Here is a 24,811-nt window from a genome sequence, read left to right as displayed (position 1 = left end):
TCTCTTTAGACTTGTCTTCTTCGGTGTAGGCTGGATACCATGTTCTAAGAACGTTTGCAAACTTACTATTAGTTTCGTTTGTTACTTTCTCCCGTTCTTTGATAAAAGAGTCATTGTTCTTTTAGTTTGGATTGGCTTCCTTGGCCTCTTATGAGACCAGCCTCTCGTTCCATTCCTCTTGTAATGGTTTCATCTCAGTCTTCCAGTTAGTTTTTTCGACATCTGATTTCTAGCGTTCTTGAATCTATGTTGTTTTTGTGTTCATAACATTTTTGTGGCTTTCATTTTTCAAGCTCCCTTCCATTGTCCTCACAAGATTGTCTGGGTCTATTATGATATTTAGTTTGGGTTCCTTCTTCAACCCTGCTTCTATTATACGTTTCCGTTGTGTCTGTCTCCATATTTCGTTGATTACCGCTAGCTCTTATTCGTAAAGTAAATTCTTTTCTCATGGAAGACCCATCACCTTTGTTCCTTTTTTTAGGTCAGCTTCACCTGCATAAACTTTTCGTTAAATTTTTCTTCAGTGTTTTTAATTCTCAGATCATACTCTGAATTATCTTTATATGTATGTAGGCATATATATATATATATATATATATATATATATATATATATATATATATATATATTCCTCCATAAGTAGTATCAACCTCTTGTTCTGGATTAAAAATGAATCATTCTTCAATCTTAGTAAACTTTGTCAGTTCGTCCTTAAACTGCTGTAAACCTGTTCATCTATCTTTTCTTGAGATGACTCACTCTTTAATCTAAGTAATTTTTTTTTTTTTTTTGTCCTGGTTTCCCTCCATTTTTTCCCTCACCTAGATATCTTTGGATATGTCTCTGTTTTTCTTTTAGCTGGAGACTCTTGAGTTTGTTACAAAGTTTCATTTTTCTGATGTGCCTAGTGTCTTGTATTAAACACTTTCTTCTCTTTTAAAGGATTCTTGTTTTGTGAGTTTAGTTACATTTCATTTGTAATTGAATCCCTTTTCGTGTTTTCAAAGTTCGAGCATGTTTGATCGAATTTTCTGAGCATGTTTGATCGAATTTTCTCTCATTTGAGGTGAAGGCATCTTTTTAGTTTTCTTTTTTGTCCATCATTTTCAAATAATTTTTCTTTGGCACCGAGTGTGTATCTAAGAAAGTTAGATACATATTCGTATCAAACGTTCTTCCTTAACTGCATTCGTAGACAAATATTTTCAGAAATTCTTTTTCTATTGTATTCTTCACCCCACATCTTACCTTCACTTCCTTTCATTGCCTTGTCATTACACAGCCTTCTAATTTTAACCACGTTCTCTTCGCATTCCTTTTCTTTTTCATGGTCATATGGGATCTTGACGATGTCTTTGCAGTCTCCCAGTGTTCTGCAGATTTTCACCCAAAGTACATTTAGTCATAAAAGAATTACAGTTTCTCGGTATATACTTTTTATCATCCCTTCTTTCCAAACGGTCTCTGTATCCTTCTCTGTTCCTGTTTATATTATTCAATTTTCTCTCTTTTCATCAACTAAGCTTCCTTTTTCGCGGTACTATTTTGATATTTCGCTCTACATTATCAATATATCTCTTTAAAGCATTTGATCTGAATATATATCAATTAATCTCTTTCTAAAGGTTCATTATCTTTTATGTTTTTTGCATTATCTTATATTTATTTATTTTTTGCATTCTTCCTTTTCCGATTGCAACAGTTCTTTCTTTTCATTTCCATATACGTTTCCCGTTTTCGTTTTCTACCCATTTCATTTAATTTTCCTCATTTTCCTCTCTTGTCTTTATCGTTTCCTTTAATCTATTTTTTCCCTTACGTAACCTCTGTTTCTTTACTTTCCTTTTGTCCCCTTTCTTTTTATATACCACTGTCCTTATTTTTCTTTGCATATTCAGCCTTTTGAATTTTTTTTTTCTATCGTCATTCATTTTTTCATTTTAGTCTTTTTCCATTTCTTCATATTCTTTTTATTCCTCTTTCTTTGGGTTTTCTCATCTTCATTTTAATTTTCTCTTTTTCCTTACCATATTTGTAAACCGTTTTTTCTTCATTTTTCATCTTTTTCTCACATTTCACTTCGTCTTTTTTTCTTACATTTCTTAATATGCTTTAACTTTTTCCTCCCCTAAATTTTTCCATTGCTTTTTTTACGTCACTATTTCCTATCGATTTCGTTACCTATTCTCTACATACATTACCCTCATCGGCATTAATCCTGTTTCTTCTGTCTCTTTCCATTACTTTCTCTTTTTCCATTTTTTCATTCCAGTCTTTCTTTTTCCCACTCTTTTCCTTTCATCTTTCGTCTCATACTTTTCCTTTTGCCGTTTCTCTGTTCTCCGTTGTTAACCTTTCAATTTCCTTTTATTTTATAAGTTTAATAATTCCATAATTTTCACTCTGCCGTCATTTTAGTACCACGTTTTGGCTTCCGTCCCTTTTCCGAGAAATTTTGACTCTTCAAGGCTTCAATTTTTATATATAACTTTATTTTTTTGCCTATCATTCAACCTCTATTCCTTTTCTCTACGTCCCTCCAGAAGTTTTTAATTCATGTTTTCTTTTATTATTTCTCTATTTTATTTTTTAATCTTTCCATTACTACTATTAAAAGTGGATTTGTTTTCTTTACGCCTTCCATATCCTGCATAACCTCTTTCATAGTCTCTTTTATGTTTACCAACAATTTCCGTTTCTCTTTCCCCAAAATATTTATCCTCCTTCCTTCCCCTGTTATGAACTTTCCGCATATGTTCTCCTCCAAAGAGTGTTTTCATCTCTCTCTCTCTCTCTCTCTCTCTCTCTCTCTCTCTCTCTCTCTCTCTCTCTCTCTCTCTCTCATGTTAGAGAATTAGCAAAAAATAAAAACAGATTTTCTGGTTTTTACTTTCAGGTCGCTGGTTACGGATGTCCATTTCGGTTACGCCTCTATCTACGTAGTCTATATTTACTGGCAGAGGGACCAAGGTAATCATAATTAAATTTTAATTGCCTTTATATTTGTAGATGATTGATAACTACTAATATATGGTTGAAGTCAGGGTCGAAGGCATGCGAATGTCGAACGCATTGAAAACCGAAGGAGCGCTTTCATATCTCAAGTCTGCGGCAATTCGAGAGCAACAGCGTTCGGATTGTACCTCATTTTACCACCGTGGAAGCTTTCATTTATACAATAGATTGACTGATCTCTAGAAAGTGACTGCCCCTGGCCTGACTGATCTCATGAAAGTGACTTCCTCTGGCCTGACTGATCTCACGTAAGTGACTTCCTCTAGCCTGACTGATCTCACGTAAGTGACTACCTCTGGGCTGGCTGATCTCACGTAAGTGACTACCTCTGGGCTGGCTGATCTCACGTAAGTGACTGCCTCTGGCCTGAAAACAGAGCTTCATCCAACATCTATGGGGCATATCCTAGACACTCCTTTCATTTGGGACACGGATCATTAGCAGCCCAAACGTTTGGCACTTCTTAGGCAGCAGTGTCCAGGAAGTACGCTTACTAATATTGCGGTATCCGTCATTATATATATATATATATATATATATATATATATATATATATATATATATATATATATATATATATATATATATATATGTATATATATATATATATATATATATATATATATATATATATATATATATATATATATGTATATATTTGTGTGTGTGTGTGTGTGTATATATATATATATATATATATATATATATATATATATATATATATATATATATATATATATATATATATATATATATTGCATATTGGAATTGTATGATTTTTTTTAAAACGTAAATATTAGGAAAAGGAGAGGTTAAGACGTGGGACTGATGTAAAAATGAAAACACGTGCCTAATTTATAATTATTTATCGCGTGTGTGTGTTCGTTTTTAACACCAGTCTCAGTGTCACGTCCTAACTTCTTTTCTAATGTTCATACGCATATATATATATATATATATATATATATATATATATATATATATATATATATATATATATATATATATTACACAGGTGAAAAATAAGATATATGTAGGTCTGATTTCGACTTTATTTCAAGCCATTGACGAATGGCTTGGAAATAAAGTCGAAGATTTTTCACCTGTGGTAATGATAAATGAGGTTCAGTAGTAGAGAATAGGTACCAGCCCTCGGGCTGGGGAGTTAAACAGTGGGCCTAGCGACACACTGGCCACGTGTCTTAGGCATTGGGACCTGTCCCCCACTGGCTGTCGGCCTAAGAAACAGGAGGTCAGCGCCTGCCCTATGAGCCTACAGAGGCCCAGGAGTACTTTAATGTACACATACACACATACATATTTCGCGTGTGTGTGTTCGTTTTTAACACCAGTCTCAGTGCCACGTCCTAACTTCTTTCCCTAATGTTGCATACGTCTTCTAATGAAAATCATTCAACCCCAAATAGGAAATGACTGAAGAAACTGCCCTTTCACTGTTGGCTTCTAGGTGACGTTTGGGATAGTCGAGTCCCACGTAGTTTTGAGCTCAGTGAGAAAGTCGGTGAACTCTGCAGTTCTTAACATGAGTTCGTTTCATTTCATAGACGATGTACTTATATTGTAACACACGCGCACACACATTGAGAGAGAGAGAGAGAGAGAGATCCCTAAGCATCTGCATTTGAGGTTTCCATGCCTACTGCTGTATTTATGTTTCATGTATTTATGTAATTCATCTCTGTTCAGTTTTGCTAGCAATGGGACCCTAAAGTTCTGCCATTCATTTTTTCTTTTTTCTTTATGTGTTTTGGCTTCCACATATCTCGATTCATCTCAGGCCTCATGTCTCTCTGTTCTCATCTGATTTGGTCTTCATCTTCCAGTTCCTTTGTTGTCCACAGGAGCCCAACGGACATTGTCAAGTATCATTGTTCTCCCCGGGATGGTGCGAAGATATCCAAGCCATCTCTATCTCCATATCCCGTTCAACGCTATCTCATCTACATATGGAACATAATTTCTCCAATGGCGTCATTTCCCAATATATCCTGCCATATGATTCCTAATGTCCTTCCTTGGGCTTTATTCTCAACTCGACAAATTCTTTTAGATATATAGCTTCATTGCCACATCGTGATTCATATCTATACTGGAATACAGATAGCAGTAGATTCATTTAATCTTATTTTCATTTGCAGTTTCAGTCGATGTGATCATATACTTCCTGCTTATTATTTGATTTGTAATTTTGATTCTTTCACTAAATTCCAGTTCAGTAGAACCTGTATTGGATGTCCTTAATATTGAAAGGTCACTCTATTAATCATTTCTTCATCTTAGGAAATTTTTTACTTTTGAGCCTACCCTGTCCCCATATTTCGGTTTTCTTATATTCAAGTTTCATCTCTGTAGATATGCTTTCTTATAAGCAAGCTTTGTGTGCTATCTGGAGTTTTGCTGAAAACAGCATCATCTGCATATTCTGAGTTTGTAAAATTTATACCGTTACTCCCATCTAAACTTTCCCTACTATTTCCAACCACTTTTCATCATAAAATCTGTGAGAACGCTTAAACGGAGATGTGACATAACATTCCCTTGTAGCACACCACTATTTATTGACGATTTAATGAACTATACTTTCATTTAGGTTACAGATAGAACAGGAATACCAAGGGGCCTCAAAACATTCAGCGGTGAATGCTGTCAAATTGCATTTCACAGTCAACAAAAGCCATCAGAAAAGGTTAAAACTCCACACACTGCTGCACAATGTCTTAACAAAAATATTTGATCGGCGCAACTGAAACCTTTTCTTAAACCATCTTGTTCATTCATGTGCATTTTATAAATTTCTTTCTCCAGACTGCTGAAAATATTGTTGAGCATACTAAACATTTTAATCACAATGACGCGTCGCAATGACAATAAAGTTACCCTGTCCAGTTGGGTTTTGATAATGTAATTTCCAGCCATCAAGCTTTGTTTCTTCATTCCATATTCTGGAAAACAGAATTTTCAACCAAAATCATCTTTGCAAGATCCACTCGCAGTCTGGTACTTTCCCTCTCCAAAGTTGCTTTATTACTGATTTAACTTCATAAGTACACGCAGAACTTCTTCAGCTTCTTGTGTATAAATCAAATTATCTCCACCCCCCTTCAGATCTTTTATTCATGACCCCACTAAAATGCTTCACTCACCATTGACTTTCTTCCTCTTCTGAGGTTGCAATTGACCTAGTCGTCTCCTTTACATTATTTTTTTTTCTTTAACCCATGCATATTTCATTAATACTTCTGGGGGCTACTAGCACCAAAATAACTTTCTGAATACATGCCTTTGTCAAACAACAAACAATTAGATACTCTTACGCATTATTATTATTATTATTATTATTATTATTATTATTATTATTATTATTATTATTATTATTATTATTAAGAGAATTTAAGAAAAGCTTCCATATAAGTGCTCCCAAATATCTGTATGATAATATAGCAGAAATCTCATGATTTAAAAATGTGCAAAAAAATCCCTTCCAGCTGTCCCAAGACACTGTCTGGTGAGCAGGGTAGCAAAGGTCTTCAAAGTGTGACGGTTTCACCTAACATCCAGTCAGCATTAATTTTGTCTAGCCAGCGTGCAGTCTGTTGGAATGTTTTGGAAAATTCTTTATTAAATAATGTTGTCTCATAATAATCTTACGTGCATAATAATGATAATAATATTAATGTAAGATTAATGATATGTAAAACTTGCAGTGGTTATGAAGTAAGATATGTATGGATGTAGTTTTTTTTTATTGTAAAAATACCCGTAAGACCTCATTGCATATCAAAGTTGTCTGTGCGAATGCAAGATACCTGGAGAAAATACAAATGAAACACTACGCAAGACCGTGGAAACTTTTAATTATCTGAACGAAAATAGATCTTCAAAAAGTTTCCTGTTAAGAATCATGGGCAAGATTGTATAAAATACAAACCGAAGCGCATGATTTCCATGATTATTTTAATTTTTCGTATTTCCTTGTTCGTCTGTACTCGCCTTCATCGTTTTTATCGAATCATCTTACTTCCTATATTGTATTATATATATATATATATATATATATATATATATATATATATATATATATATATATATATATATATATATATATATATATATATGTGTGTGTGTGTGTGTGTGTGTGTGTATATATATAATATATACGTATATATATATATATATATATATATATATATATATATATATATATATATATATATATATATATATACACATATATATGTGTGTGTGTAGAATCTACTGGTCACTTTTTTACCAGATACATATGTAATTATAATAGACACAATGCCCTCTTAACTTCTCGAATTCTTTGCGCTTTTTTGGACATCATAATTTCTTCATATTTCTTGCACTTAGATCTTAAGGCTTTGCAGTGACAAGCATATCCAAAAAGCGTGAAGAATTCGAGAAGTTAAGAGGGCATTGTGGCTATTACAATTATATATATATATATATATATAAATTCTTCGCGCCTGCATCTACATGTAACGCCCCTCTATATAGCTTTATTTAATTATACGTCCAAGTGACATAGGCATTGCTTTATTTGCCATCGTATCTAACAGGCAGATGGTAGTTACTGTTCTGTATTAATGCAGATAGACCAATGATTGATGGTTATGACGTCATAGACTGTCACATCACCGGGATATCGGTTATTCAGTGGAGGGTGTTCCGAGGTATCATGGGCAATTTATCAGGTTATTAGCCTGAGTAAATACCGCCACCTCCCATCGAGAGTTGCAATTGTGGTGAAAACACAATTTCAATGTGCCCCATAAACATTACTTTCCATACTTTCAGCTGTAATTTACGTTAGGCTTATTATAAAAAGAGTATAATTTTTTATGCATACGTAGATGCGTGTGTGTATTTATGTGTGTATATATGTATAATTATGCTTGTGCAAATGAAGTTAGTATAATATTTAATACATACAGAGGCATATATATATTTATAATTATACATTAATTATATATACATAATGCATGTAACATATATATATATATATATATATATATATATATATATATATATATATATATATATATATATATATATATATATATATATATATATATATATATGTGTGTGTGTGTGTGTGTGTGTGTGTGTGTGTGTGTGTGTATGTGTGTGAGTTGGATTTACTATGCATGTATAATTAGATGTGTTTGTTTGTGGCACATAAATGAATGATTATTCTATTACCAATAGAAATGTCATCAGCTTAACTTGCAAAAGCTAGTAAAGTATTTAGTTGACGTAAGTGGGCTATGCGCATAAATTGCTGTTGCGTAAACGTCCTTGTGTGGTGAGAAAATAGTCCAAGAATCGTAATGTTTATTGTATTCATGTCGGAATATGATTTATGGAATCGTTAGAGTTTCAAACTAGAATTTTCTGTATGTACGTGAGAAATAAATGTTAATACATCATACTCCTAGGACCACCAACAGCCCTCTTGAACTCTGTCAACTTTGTAACATCTAGAATATTATTCATTGGTTTTTAAATTAAGGAGCCTTCCATTTCTTAGTTCAGTTAAGAAATTTACGCATGAAAGAACTGGAACAACCTTCAAAAGCTAAACGTGTATTCTTTCTATTAATGGCCATTTCATGAACACCTGAACTTAATTTCTTTTTAGCTTCACTTTTTTGCGAGCCAAAGTAATTAAAAACTTTTGTAGTTATAAGAGACATTATCCTAGCATTATTGGAAGGGGGGTCCCTCAAGAACCCTTTGAATGTAGTTTTCAAACTTCTTCTTCCCCTAAGTGAATGAATTTATTCTTTCTTTTGGGTGTATAGACAACTGAATAAGGAATGCCATTAAATTTAAATGGCAGACGAATGTTGTCTTTGTTAGGAACGTCTGTTATATATTAATCAATTACTGGGGCTGGCATTATATGCAAAGGTCAAATTTAGCGAGATTTTGGTAGAAAATAATAACTTATTTTTGCTGGTAATGAGCTGCCATCCACTGGTAATGTGAGTTTATACCGAAAGAAAGAATATTCGCACAAGAATAACCAGAATGTCTTGAGTCTGTGAGAGAACTTTGCGTTTCCAATCAAGTACAGAAGAAGTCATACTTAGGTATGTTACTTTGATTTTCTGAAGTAAGAAAAACAACACCATAAGCCAATCTCTGTACTTTTAAATGGACAAAATCGCTGACTGAAATTTTATGAATCTGCTAAGCGGCTTTGTAAACTGATGGTACCATTATCCATGCGTTTTTTCATTCTTGCTCTTGATTATTATATATATATATATATATATATATATATATATATATATATATATATATATATATATATATATATATATATATATGTGTGTGTGTGTGTATTTGCATATACTGTATATATTTATTTATACATATGTATATATATGTATTTATATATATGTTTTATATCTATATATATATATTATATATATATTTTATATATATATATATATATATATTTATATATATCTATATATACTAATATATATATATATATATATATATATATATATATATATATATATATATAATCATGGCAAGAATGAAGCGATACGTATACAGTTTGTTAAATATCATTGAAGTGCTTCTGTTGATGCAGAAATTTTTGGTAATTATTTACATACACACACACACACGCACACACACACATATATATATACACTGTATGTATATATATATATATATATATATATATATATATATATATATATATATATATATATAGAGAGAGAGAGAGAGAGAGAGAGAGAGAGAGAGAGAGAGAGAGAGAGAGAGAGAGAGAGAGAGAGAGAGTACTGCAGTCTTAGTTTTTGATGGGAGAAGATTTTCTCTTCCGTCTCCAGCAATACTGCATCTCATACCTACTGATTAGGATTTTCATTCATAGCAGTGTGTATGACATGGAAACGAAGGACCCGCCGCAGACACAGACGGGCAGACAACAGTAGTGAATGAGAACAAGGACGACTCTGGGAGACATAAATTCGTTTCTTTCCCAGCCGCCAGAGAAAGCCTTTGAAACCCAGCCAAGACCTCCAAACGCACAACGAGAGTTTGGTTGGTCGGTTGGTTGGTCGGTAGTGGCGGCACTGTGGCAGCAGTCTTGACACTCACCTAAGTATTGGAGACGGCGGATTCTCCACGTTAACTCTAAGCCCTTGTGCCTATGCAAGCTCACGAATTCTATTGACTCGGAGGTAGTGCAATGGACTCAGAAGTTGCATGACTGACTTTTGCGTTACCTTTTACATCTCCTGCGCCAAGCTGAGAGTTTCACGGTTTTCTTTTTTACTCTCTCGTTAATTCGGCGTTAAAGTCAGCTCTTATTATATCCTCCAGTTTCTTACACGTAAAATTCCGTGGATGTTTAATTTAGGTATGGATTTAAAATTTAAATTAAGTTCCTGAGAAGGTTTGTTCATAGGGCAACGGGTATGAATTTTGTTACATAAGTATTCCTGGTTATCCATCTATAAAGTTTTTTCTTATTTTGGTACATAACAGTCGTTGAACTCTGCACCTGTGTAATGAGGCGGGGAAAGGTAGAGGGAGTACTATTTTATAAATATACCATATCAGAGAAGGGTCTTATAGATGACTGTTGCTTATGCATTGCAAACAGTTTTTGTGCACAGAGATGTCGTTACAGAAAGTCAGTGAACGCCCATGGATAAAATACTGTATCATAACGAACTTCTTTCAGAAGAATTGTTACCATCCAAGAGAATCACAGTGGATCAATAACAGTCTCATTCTGATGTTAATACAGTGGACAATGGTATGCCGTTGGTTTAGAAGCCTTTAAAAAATGCATGGTATTGATCAGATCATTGGCTACATCGCTGCATCAATCCCTTGATGAAAAGTCAGGATGAAAGAAAGTGTGGTTTCTAATACTTATTTTTAACACTTGGATATTGTTTGGTGAATAAACAGCGCACGGGCTGCCATCGATATAGAAAACACGAGTTACAACCGTAAACTTCTCTAATAACAATCTTGTTAGCTCATGGTTTTTAGTCAAATCGATTTCAGTGGAATGTTTCGCAATCAATAAATACGAATCTTCAACTTCTTTTGTTTGATACCTATCTTTCTCTGTTGCAGAAGCCATTTCCAATTTGCTTTGATGCTTTTTTGATAACTTCTGATTGCTGAGAAGACTGTTCCTTTTTTTAAAAGTAGCCTTGGATAACCTTTACATGCGAGATTTGTGATGATTGACCTATAGGATTTTCGATAGCCTTCCAGAATAGAAATGATGCCAGTACCATCACCCATTGCTAAGTTCATATCGATGGTAACTGAGGAGGCACATGGATGTTCCAAAAACAGTCCTTATTTTGTCCCCATTGCTATTCTCTCCTGGTTCCTGAAGCATGTTGCAGGTTTATGAACGAAGTTTATGAACCGTGGCTCTTGAAGTGCGACTGCTTGCCCCATGTCCATGCTCCCAGGTGGCTACGGGAGCTGAAGTTAATTAGTCATTGAGCCGAGTTACCAGACTTAGTGTTTCAAATCTTTTCTGATCGAGAAACTAGTGGTTTAGTACTTACCAGACCCAATAAATAAATTCTTACAGACGTTTACTTTTTAAAGTGAAAAGATCAGCTTTAAAACAACAAAAGCAACAAAACAGAGCACGTGTTCTGACCAGTTACTCTTGGTTATAAAAATTATTAGACTGTAGTCAGGAATTTATAAAACATTCTCCTACTTCTTCAAAAGAAAATATTTTGTCTGCCTGGCATTGGAATGATCTTTACTACTTTCTATTGCTTTCTTGGAATGCATTTATAAAGATGGAAAATGGACAAGAAAGGAATAATTTTTCCCTATCTCAATCTATTAATCGCTCGTGTTTTGCAACCAGGAACCTCCTCCTTATACACAAACGCCACTCCCAATTTTGAGCTCTTGTTTACTATCCACATGCTTCTTTAGCATTCGTTTGCATTTATTTTTTTATCTTTAATTTTCATATACTTTGAGTAGTATTTTCATTTTTATTACGTTTTCAATTTTTCTTGATATTTTTCAGTTCTTCAAATGTTCTTACACATTCATGCAACATTGCCCTCTATATTGCCTACGTTACTCCAAATGTTACCCGTATATTCGCCATTGCGAATCTGTTGTCGGAATATTGAACAAGCCATTGTCGCTCATTTTTTGATTTTGTGGTAGTTTCATAAACTGGCCTTAACGGACCCTGAGAATTTTTCTTTCTAAATTTTCAGTAAACCGTATTCTGGTCTTCTTGAGATATACATATTTTCATGTCGCATCGGACTGGTAAAGACCTCATCTAATATTTCTTAATGTTTAATCGACATATTATTTGAGGAAATATTGGGTATCTGCAGTTTATTTTAGATATATGTAAGTTCCGGCGAATCTGCATGAGTGTGTGTAAATTCAAATAGGAAGAATTTATAAACAAAAATCAAGGAAGGATGCTAATATTTTTCAAGAGATATTACCCAGCATCTGATATGGATGTAGAAACTAGGGAAATATGTATCTTGTACCATATAAAGTGTTCCAGTAGCTGCAATAAAGAGTTCATATGCATTTTGTACTATGAAATTGTTGCAAGTGCTCTACTTTAAATTCTCAAATTGCGCCGCGTTTTGCGTTCCATGAAACAGATTCATCTACTCCAGACAATTAGGTTGTACCTTGTGCCCTGGTTCATTGCTTCAGCTGCTCCACGTTAACAATCATGATACATTTAGTATCGTGGAGTAGCTCTAACTACAATACCTTGAAAGTCAGACTGCAAAATCAATGCAATAGACTAGCCCAGATTCAAAATGCTCCTTGCCAAAGCAAGGATTTCGTGCACTGGATGCCATTCAACAATATTGATCAGTAACGATATCGTACTCCTAGTCTTGGTATGGTATTGTAAAAGAAAATCGTGTGAAAATCTTGGCTTCATGTAGCAAATTAAATGTGTGGTCGCAGCGTAAATGCCGAGTGAAAAGGCTAGTGGTGATTTCATATAATATATATATATATATATATATATATATATATATATATATATATATATATATATATACATATACTTCTTCCCTTTTCCCCCTTTGTTGGTTGTAAGTAATTGTTATTACGAAATTACGAAAAACTGGGAGATTGCCATTCAAGAAAAATCTTGGACAAAATCCGCGTTACTGAATTTTCATCCGTATGGAGGAATGCGCTCCAGTAAGCACCCTTCCATATTTTATGCGTTCATAGAAAACCCAGACCTGCAAGTACCCTCCTCTGCAAGACTGAACGAGAGCTAGACTTACCTCGAATCCGTGCGTGAAGGAATATGAATAGATTTGGCTGCTTGCATGATTGCCGGCGACGCACTCGCCTCTCCTGGTTTGCTCGTTGGAAATCAAATTAAATCCTGCAATAAAACTGTTAAATTTATCTTATTTTATTTCAGTTCCTTGGTCTACGTATTCAGAAGTTTTCATATGCAGCATCATTCAATGCTTACTCTGTATGTTTTGACGAATAAAATGAAGAATTCTTATAGACTATCCAAAAAAAAGAATATATTTGAAAAAACATGTAACAATTACAAGATTTAGGAAGGTAATAATAGTCTTAATATCTTCTAATTCTGTTTTATTCGTTAAGATTTAACATAAATTTTTTATTGTCATGTTCAATGTTCGAACATCGTAAGAAAAGTGTCAGTGTAAATATTTGAAGTAATAATTTATGTATTCAAGAGATATCTTGAAAATTTAAATATTTTCATATTTTCTAGTTTTCTGGTCCAATTCATTTTATGTAGCAATTTCCATATGATACAAGTCACTGATATTTTTTATGACTATATCATCGTAAGCTTATTTTGTCATCACAAGCCTTCTGAATTTGCAAACTATTTTAAATCAGATTACTAGAATTGCGCGTCTTGACCTATCCGAAAGGTCAAAAGAATGACTGCTCTTTAACTGGAAATAGTGCCTTGGAGATCCTGTCCACATAATTTAGAACAAGTTTATGAGGACCAATTAAAAAAAAAAAGAAAAGAAGAAAACCTTACTTTGTTAAACTAAGAAGGAAAGTAGATTGCGAACATTGTTTTCTCTTGTTGAAGTTGGTGTGTTTTCCCTCACTCGCCCACACTCACTCCGGTTTTTCCTAATTATTCATCTATATGATTTAATTGGCAAATTTTTCTTCTTTCTCTCTCTGTCTTTTGTATTAATAACATAGCGTTAGATCTGTGCTCATTTCGGTCCCCCCACAATGAAAAAATCTAGTAAAAAGACTTCAGGACTGTACATGATAAACGCTAAATGGTTAAATATCGGCTTAGCTTATACAAAACGTATGCTGAGGACTTTAAGAGGTACTGAAGACCAAATGGAACGATTGTGTAGCGTTTTGACTGTTTACTTAACTTGTATGCAACCATGTATTTAGTATTCAAGCAGTACTGGTTAGTCAGTAAACATTCACATGACAAGTAATTTTGCCCTTTATTTATTTAAAGCTACAAACATTAAATGTGACGTTTATAACGTTGCAACGGAAATTCTGTCTTTTAGCCATACCAACACTTCTGTTAGAAATGAATGGAACCGGAATTTGTGAAAATTGCTAGTTTTCTTCATAGGAGAGGCAGAAAATACACAGTGTGTTTGCTAGATATGTTTTTCGCAGCTATTGTAAAGTTCAAGGAAATATAAATCACAGTGCACTGTAATTTTTCTTTTAAGTTCTTGCATGTTACTAAAATAAAACAGATTAACAATCTCTTTCCACGCTTACTCCTTGAAAAGGTTTAGACCACGTTTACTGGATTCCATTGCATGGCTGGGAACCCTTGTATTGATATGGCTTAATAGAATTAACTGCCCTTATAAATAATGCTTGCCAGTGTTACTTCTGGTGGGATAAACTTTAAAGGCACTGAAATGGCGTTAAAACTGACTGGTTTTTCTTAGTTCGCCATTACCATCATCATCAAAATGTCTGATGTATTTCTCATTACATTTTCATAGTGACAAGTCAAATTCCACTTATACTTTTTGTACAAAAATTTATTCTCTTAAACTTCAACGCACTCGCGTATATCAGCGACGTTTGATTTTACCCTCTTCCCTCGAATGTGAGTTAGATTTTACCAAAGTAAATCCGTTAGCCTTTTAATAATCAATATCCATGAGCATGAGCTTAGCTTAGTATGTTACGACCAGTGGCATTATACCTTCCGTGTCTTTGGCGTTTTCTAAACTGGTTTAACTGCAAATACCACTGAGTGAGAACATTCACGGAACGCAAAGAAGGCTAGTCATGTCAAATCAATGGCATTTTGTTGCACAAAGGTGGAACTTACTGTACATTCATAAGGGTTCTTATTTGCTTCCTTAGACGAACTGGTTCTAGTCATGCTTTATTTTTTGTTAATTAGATATGTATGTGTGACTATGAATTGGTGAACTCTGAAACCTTCTTCCTTCGGAGAGAGAGAGAGAGAGAGAGAGAGAGAGAGAGAGAGAGAGAGAGAGAGAGAGAGAGTACTTTCAGCCCAAGAGATTCTGAATACTCCGGGAGGCCGTAAAGACTTCACGTTAGTGCATTCAGATAGCCAATATTGTTATCGAGAGAAGTTTTCCTTGTATTTTGCGCAAGTTGATTCCTAGAACTCAGTTTCCCTTTAATGCTTTTTTTTTTTTTTTTCAAAAGTTAGCGCTGAAAAACATTCCAGGGTATATAATAACAGCCCCTTCTGGGACCCTTATGGTAAGTGTTTTATGTAATGAAAATCCCTATCATTATCCGGGTGAATTCCTCCACCATCCAGTCTTCACATCGGATGTTAGCCAAGAGTTACCGGAGGCCAACTAGTGCCGAGTTCCCGTATCTGCAGCTGCTACACGAGGAAGTTTTGCTCTTCTCGTTGTCAGAAATTAACGGTCTGTTTGTAAGATTTGCAACGCTCCTCTTGCATGCGGCCATCTTCCAAACTGCATGTCATGAATACCATTAACGTCATTGAAATCCGTTTTGGCCTTATAAAGGTTGTTTCAGAATTTAATGAAAGCACACTCAGACTTTATTAATTGCATATCCTAAGAAAAACATAATTGCATGGTGAGCACTGAATAAGAAGCATGCTGCCACAAAGTCGGGTTAACCTTATAAGTGAACAGAAACTAAGAAAGGATGGAGTAGTATGCATATGCACACGTATACGGGTATATTGCATTTGCCGCTGAGTGTCGATGATTATTGTTAATTTCTGAAAAAAAAATTATTGAGGTAATGTTTGTTGATCAGGTAATATGTTTCTTCACCGATTAAAATTCTTAAGAGTAAAGTTCGTGTGCCTGTTGTTCAAGTGAAACAAGTCAGTAAAATGGCTTTCATTCCAAAAAGTCGATTTGTATTGGGTCTGGTTAATTTTGGAACAAAATTAAATACATTTGATGGTGTTTAAAGTTTCATATGCGATTGATGAATCCTTGTTTGACGTCATCTAGTTACACATGTCAGTAATATAAAGTTAGCTTTCCTCATTTTGTAGTTGCGACTTGAAGAAGCGTATCCTTGGTAACCATAAAGTGATTTTTGCTTAAAGTCCTCCATTTTTTTTTTCCTATTTCTTTAACATTCCTTTTTTAACCATCCTGTTTTGTTTTCCCTTTTGATATTATCATTATTCCTTCCACATATATTTCTCATTCAGTTTCTTATTGTTCTTAATTTTGGTAACGTTGTTGTTTTCCCTCAGTTATCATATATCCCACAGGTGGTTTCCGTTCTTAGTTAAATGACATTCTTGATGTTGAACTAAACATGATTAACAGTAAATTCAAGATTAAATAAAAATATCATTAGATCACAGTAATAATCGCATTATAAAGAATATGAATGAGACAAAAATGAGAAAGTTTAAAATATAAATGCTAGAGGGGTAACAGTTATCACCGCCAGAAAAGGTAAGGTTTCACTTCCTGGTCCAATTTGATAATGGTCCTAGTGATTCAAATAGCATAATATTTCAAGAGGTTGTGTAAGTGAAAATAAACCCGACAAAATTTTATCGAATAAAAGTCTCCTGTGACCAGATTCAAGAAGGGAAATCCGAGCTATATAGAAATATTAAATGATTGATGAAAACTATTTTGTTGTATATTTTTTAACTGCAAAATTATCAAGTATACTAAACTTTTCTGGCAGTTATGTAAAAGAGAGAAATTAAGTCATAACTTAAATCAGGGGCCTGCTGAGTTTCTGAAACCTAGAACCTAACTTCCCAAGTTAGTGTTAATGGGAATTACCATGTTAGAAGTTGAAACCAATAAGTGATACTCATTTAATTATGCAGATACAGGGCCATTGCAATGCAATCCTTAGCATAGGTTACACCTGGCGCCTTGATAATAGATGGCCTCCCATCTTGGCACATTGCACTCTAAGCTTTTCTCTTATGCTAGCCAGCGGCGCAGCAGTTAGACATCTGACCATTATCTCTCCTTCAGCGTGACCTGCATGTCACGTGACATTATACCTAGCTAACTATGTGCATACATGCATATAAAGGTACGCGCACTCACGCATATAGAATATGTATACGGCTAATATATATACTGTATATGTATGTGTGTGTGTGTGATCAGGATTGAAGATTTGTTAAACAATTATGGTTTTTCCGTGTCAACAGTGTTTTTATGCTCCTTTAAATTTCAAAGAAGATTGCTAGATTACAGTAAGGAAGACATTCATGTGTGTGTGTGTGTGTATATATATATATATATATATATATATATATATATATATATATATATATATATATATATATATAATATATACACACACATTTTATATATATATATATATATATTATATATATATATATATATATATATATATATATATATATATATATATATATATATATAGTATATATGTTTATGTGTGTGTGTGTGTGTGTGAAGACAGAGAGAGGCAGAGCGAAAAAGGAAGATGTCTGATTTCTTTAATGATTCCACTAATCGCAGAAATATTTAACTGGAGCAGTAATACCAGTAGTCCGTCGTAATTTACGTGGCAACGGTATATAACGAATGAATATAAATTCTGACGTCGTCATTACTGAAAATGTTTCTTTAAAGAATCGCACATGGTAAAATGAATCACATTTACTATAATTGCAACACCACTTTTTCATTTCAGTCCTGTTTGTAAAATAGATGGACGCTATTGTAATCATAATTACGATGATAATAATAACAATATTCTTTTGGAACGTTCCTCTTTGTTGTTTTCAGAGCTCGCTAATGAGCAGACGACAGTCAACTTTCTCAAGACTTCCGCCATAAGAGAAGTCTTTCTTTGTGAGCTCTTTTCTTTTCTTCTGCCAGCGGAACCTGCAGAGTCATTGTTCGAGTTTCTGAATTCTCTTTATACGAAATCCCCTTGTGTGGTAGTTTTTTTAACTTGCAGCAGCCCTTGGAAGGATGGTGCGAGGAGCAATACCGTCCATATGCAAGATCCGACGTGCCAGCAGAACGAGTCAGCGACATTGTTTGCTTCTAATGAAGAAGGTTGCGTATACTTCTGGCTTGAACAGATGTTAAGTTTGATAAAATAACAAAAAATTACAGTGCTTATGTATAGGTCCTGAATAATCCTTAGTTGTAATTTCTGATTTCATCGGAAAAGCCTTTGCTCAGTGCATCAGTGCACATGTTTTAACCTTCACAGTGTTTGCTATGGAAGCATTACACTCGAAAGACTGCGGTGTACGACTTCACTTACCAAGCAGGGTTTACCCAAAGTTTTTCTACCAGAACGGGTGGGAGTAGGTGGGGAAGTTTTCAGCTCAGCATAACGGTGCACCTCTTTCAAACGGCGCTGGATCGTATTCACTTTGCCTAGCATGACTGTCAGCGGTGTTCTGGAATTAAAAGTGAATTCCACGGTGTGTATTCTGGGCGGGCGTTTTTTCAGTTACCACTGAACTTGAAAGTTCCATAAGCTATATTAGTTCGCCATCCCGTCGACATAACCTGATACTCCAGATTACAAAATTTTTTGTCATCATTATTTCTCATCCGTTGCTGTTCCGAGAAAGCTTGTGAGAAATGCTGATGATTGCGATCATCGTTTTTCCGTATATATTTGCTTAGGCGGAAGGAACAAGGACGGGCAGAGGAAAGCCTAAAAAATGACTGACCATCAGAAAACGAAAAAAGTGACTTTTACTTAATCTACTTAGACTTTTTTTTTAATCGACCAACATATTGGTTTTGCTTCATGTTACGTAATGAAATAAACTTCAGTTAAAAAACGAATAATATTTTGGGGCGTGACTCTTCCTCATCACTGACATCATTCCTATAGAAAAACAAAGTGAACTAGATCTGTTTTTTCCTTGCTTTTATTTCCGCTGTAGAAACATACTTACTTTCTTTGAAGAATGGGAGCAGAACCCCATTTCTCTGAGAGTAGTTTGAGTCTTTGTCAGACTTAACGACTCTACCGGTTTATTTCTGGTCCAAAACGTAAGTTATACCTCTCCAAATCCCCTTTAGATTTCTTTCGTTGTCCACTGCCATTGTTCAGAAATTCCTGTCTTCGTTTAATTCGTTCAGTGAAGATCCCCGCGTGACCACTGAGAAATAAAAAGCTATAGCAAAAGCTAAAACATTTTTTAAACAAAGAATGTTGGTACAAAGCTGGTGAACGTTGGATGACGTTGCAAGAAAGATTGATCTTAATCAGGACACTTCGAATGATAGGTTTTTTTTTTTTTATCTTTTTTCCGATTAATATGGCAGAATGGACACAGTTGTTTGGTACAGAAATAACATTCCCTTCACGAAAAGGGATGATGCGTCAGAACACAACTTCCCAGAACAGCTCTTTTCTTTGTCAAGACAAAGGGATAAAGAAACAGAAAGAAAGAATGAAATGGGAAACAGATAAAAAGGACATGGAGAGAATCTTTCAAGTAATTTTTTCCATCATGGGAAATGTTATCAACATTGCTGATAAAGAGACTTTCTACAGGAATGAAAATGTTTCTAAGATTTTTAAGATCACAAATACTTCTATCCTGAGTTTAGTGAAGAGTTTGATAACACTTAATTTAATAAAGAAAGTATTCCAGGATATTATTCTCTCCCACTCATGGTGTTTTAAGCTTCACATGTGATTCAGTTAACTAGGAAGTAGCGGGCGTAAACGTTAAAGCGATAAACGGTCACAGATTTCGAAATCATAAATAATCGCAAGTCTTGAAGCATGTATTAAGGCAGTAATGGGTCCCACATATGAAAGTAATAAAGAATCATAGAAATTAAAAAAAAAAGGCTGTAAACATGAAAGCAGCAAATGGTCGTTAAATATTAAAGCAAAAAATGGCAACATATACTAAAGCAGTAAACGTTCATGTATAATAATGAAATAAATTGGCATGGACATAATACAATCAAATTACATATTACAGAAAAACAAAGAGGCGTATACTGTGAAGTAATTAACGGTCACGAATATTGAAATAATGAACTGTTTCAGATATTACGGCAGTGACAGGTCACAAACTTAAAGCAAGCAAATTGATCAAAACTAACACTATTAAGGGTCACAGGCGTAAAGGCAGTCGAGTCAGATTTTGAATTAATAAAGGGTCATAGATATTGGAGTAAGATAGGTCTCAGGTCTTGGGGTTGTAAATAGTTTCATATATTAAAACAATGAGAAGTCTCAGATGTTGGGAGGCATCAAAGTGTAAAAGGCATTAAGGCAGTTAAAGGGCAGATGTTGAAATGAGGTTGTTAATGGTTAAAGTTTTAATATATACACGTAAAACCCTAGTTAAAGATTTTATCACACAACGCGTCGTCTTTTGTGTCACGATTTCAATGAGTTTAAAGCAGTTTTATGCGCAGTTATTAACAGTGAGAAGAATGCAATGCAGAGAGAGAGAGAGAGAGATGAGGCCTGAAAGGAGGAGGTCAATACGAATGTAATGTTTTATATATATAAATATAAATAAAACTGTGTAATTTTTTGTTTGTAATTGAATGGCCCAGATCATCCATAAAATTGGCTGCGGATAGGGTAGAAAATAAATGCAGTGCTTTCTGAAGGAGATATTATGGTTACCAACGGCAAATTCCATTTTAAGATTCACTGAGAGAGAGAGAGAGAGAGAGAGAGAGAGAGAGAGAGAGAGAGAGAGAGAGAGAGAGAGAGAGAGAGATGAGGCCTGAAAGGAGGAGGTCAATACGAGTGTAATGATTTATATATATATATAAATATAAATAAAACTGTGTAATTTTTTGTTTGTAATTGATTGGCCTGGCATCATCCATAAAATTGGCTGCGGATAGTGTAGAAAATAAATGCAGTGCTTTCTGAAGGAGATATTTTGGGTACCAACGACAAATTCAACTTTAAGATTCACTGGGAATCAGTATGTAACAATCGTACCATAGGCACAAGGTCGTTTCATGTTAAACATGCAAAGCAGTCCGACCAGCGTTTCGAAGACCGGTTTCATATAATGAGACCGGTAATATCGTGGTGATGATATAAATAAATTAATTTTGTTTGGCAAAGATGTCATTAAAAAAATCAGTTCTAATTTTCTTAAGAATTTTATGCTGTCAAGGCATTTAGCAATGCTGTTGGTAAACGCTAGTATTTTCCATAATTTTCCTATGCAAAATTCGTTATATCTGGTGGAAATTCTGATGGTCTTTCTGGGGAAAAGATTTGGGCAAAAAGAATTCCTGAGATGTTAATATTTGCAGTGAAGCACTTTAAAAAAATTATTTACCAATAGGTTGAGGCAAAGCTATGGAAGTGTGTAAAAACCAACAATCATTTTGAAAGTAAGATGAAAATTTTTTATTTACACTAAATAAATGAATTTAATTTTTTTTTTTTTTAAGGAATTCATTTAGTTGTAAAGACACTCAAAACTTTAATATCTTTCGGTTATTTGCGAATACAATTCAACGCTCCACTCGAGGGAAGGGTTAAAAATAGTATTTGGAAAGTCTTATGGGAAGTCAGTATGACCTAGGGCATGCAAGTAAGTATAAAAATGGTGAGTTGAGGAAGAGGGAATGTAATGTATTGTTGGAGGAAGTTATCAAAACGTTATCGTGTAAGATTATTTTTTATTTATAAACAAATTTTTTTTAACAGCTGTTGTTGAATAAATCTGGCATCATTCCGGTGCGGGCCCTTGTTGTTATGAGCAGCCCATATTATTCTGTTAACAGCTGTTTTTGCTTACATTTGGGTGAACTCAGCCAGCTGGAGCTCTTAATCATTTAAGCAGGTCCGTTGTTGCTAGATTAAGCTGGCTTCATAACAGCAGAGACTTTTGCTTATGATTAGCTCATACGGATCTTTTACAATTTTTCCTTAGTTTACAGGAGGCCTCAAAGACAATTCTCAGGCGATTAAGAACAAGGGGGAAATTTAATCTAAATGTCAATTTCTTTTTCTTGCTTTTTGATCCATTGCCATCCGGAACGTATATATTTTTCGCTTTATTTCTAGGAGCCAATATATATATATATATATATATATATATATATATATATATATATATATATATGTATATATATATTTATACATATAAATATACATGTTTGTATGTATGTACTCACATTTATACATATAAATATACATGCACACACACACACACACACACATACATAATTATATACACACACATAAAGACTTCACTTCAGTAGAGAGATACCAGAGTTCGGTCCCAAGGTCAAGGGGCAGGGGGATAAGGAGCGTCATTTCCTGAATAATTCGCTGTGCCCCTTTCGACCTAAGCAATGACTGGACACCGGAGGGTTGTGCCGAAGTGCCGCTATGGGTTTGCAACGTAATTCTAAAATACTTGCAAAATAGACTCTCATTTATAAATACCAAAGTATTTATTGGGGCATATCAGGTATGTGAAATTAAAACTGCAACCCTTATCATTATTAATGTCTTGACGATCATGAACGTTAGTCGTATCATAAAAGCAGCTTCAACAGTGATGTAATTTATTAGCAAATGTAAAACAAAGAATTGCAATAGGATGTTCTTACTTAAAACTACATTAGAACGTTAACAGTAAAAAGTATTGCAGTTTATTAGAAAATGTATAACAGGGAATTGCAATAGGATATCCTTATATAGAACTACATTAACATATTAAGAGTAAAAACTATCGCAAAGTATTGGGTTATTTTCTTTTTTTGCATGGATGTATATTATTGGTCTGTAAAGCATATACTGTCATATAATAACAGCAAGGTCTTAAAGCATATATCATTGAATTTGTACAAATATACACAACACTACTTCAAGAACCCTTTGAATTTTGTTTCAGATACTGGCCAGTTGTTAACTAAGGTAAGAGCAGAATTATCCATCGTCAATTATTCTTTCCTTTTATTTTTTTTCAGCCAGTTTTGCTTTAATTTCCGCCATGAGGGTTAATACAGATAAAAAATATTCGTGCCAAAATAGTTCAGGAAAAATTATCCAAAAAATTTTTTGTAGTAGAAAAGTTTTATATTTCTGAAGTCATTGAGCACTGAATTGCTTTATCTTTGCAACAGGAATTTTATTTTGTCACTTCTTTTATTTTTTCAAAAAATGCCGAGGAGAGAGGAGAGGAGCAGGCTCACGTTAAGGGCAAACTGTATATTAAAGAAGCCTTAAGGGCAAAGGAGAGAGAGAGAGAGAGAGAGAGAGAGAGAGAGAGAGAGAGAGAGAGAGAGAGAGATGGTTACTAAGGAAAGAGAGGACCAAAGGGAGATTGTGAGAAGGTTCCGAAATGGACGATGACGAACGGAAAGAAATCGAAAGACACCTGAAAATTTTACACGTAAATGCTGGCCAGTGTTCCAAAATGGCGATTTTAGAGTATGGTAACATTCTTTATATGGAATTCTACTAGTTTCATGGGTAATTTTTCTAAGAAAGAAAGCTATATATATATATATATATATATATATATATATATATATATATATATATATATATATATATATATATATATATATATTTTATATATATATATAACTGCAGCCATCATTCGAACAGTTGCATACAGTTTTTTCTGTCTGTATACCAGTAAAGAAACTTCTCCTTAGCAAACAGTTAGCGTTTCTTTTCCATTATTGATTTCTCGTTAAAAAATAATATTAGATTATTGAAAATGACATGGCTGAAAGAATAAAGCGTAGTTCATTTCTCCTTCCATTTTCTCACCCCGAGAAACATTAATTCGCGACAGCCAAGCATTCGCCAGTTGATGAATGCTGAGGCCCCAAAAGACGCGAGGGACGAGGACCTAATGATCCGAAGCAGGGAGGACAGAGGGAAAGGAAGAAAGGAATTCTACAGAGGACGCCACTCGCTCCCCCCGAAAAGCCATTCCCCGGTCTCCCAATCAAAGGCTTCAATCCTAGTCCCTGCTCCTCTCCCTCCTCCTCCTCCTCCCACTCCTCACCCTCCTGAATTCCTACCCCCCAACCACCCAACCGTTCTCCTTCCTCCCGCTGGCTGACCGACCACCATCCTCTCCATCTGTATTCTGTACTGTCCTCGCTTTCCTTCACAACGCTTTTCCGGCGGTACTTCTCGCTAGAGTCGCTCTACCCCCCCAAAACCTACTATCTCCCTCAAGCTCCCGTCTCTTCCTCGCTCTCTCTGTCTCGAAACCGTCTACGCTTCCCTTCCCTGC

At 34.5% G+C, this 24,811-nt stretch overlaps 1 protein-coding gene across 5 annotated transcripts in view; it reads left to right on the top strand.

Annotated features, from left to right (window-relative positions):
* Window positions 1–24,811, top strand: part of LOC136846046 (zinc finger protein 142-like) — a 524,659-nt gene that overhangs the window by 339,597 nt on the left and 160,251 nt on the right. For all 5 annotated transcript variants that reach the window (XM_067116709.1, XM_067116710.1, XM_067116708.1 and 2 more), the window contains one exon: window positions 2,900–2,973. In XM_067116709.1, the coding sequence (XP_066972810.1) occupies window positions 2,900–2,973 (74 nt within the window). The remainder of the gene's footprint in view (window positions 1–2,899; window positions 2,974–24,811) is intronic.

This window comes from Macrobrachium rosenbergii, chromosome 14, assembly GCF_040412425.1.
Source record: "Macrobrachium rosenbergii isolate ZJJX-2024 chromosome 14, ASM4041242v1, whole genome shotgun sequence".
In the NCBI taxonomy this organism is placed as follows: Eukaryota; Metazoa; Arthropoda; class Malacostraca; order Decapoda; family Palaemonidae; genus Macrobrachium; species Macrobrachium rosenbergii.
This window is presented reverse-complemented; position numbering and strand designations above follow the sequence as displayed.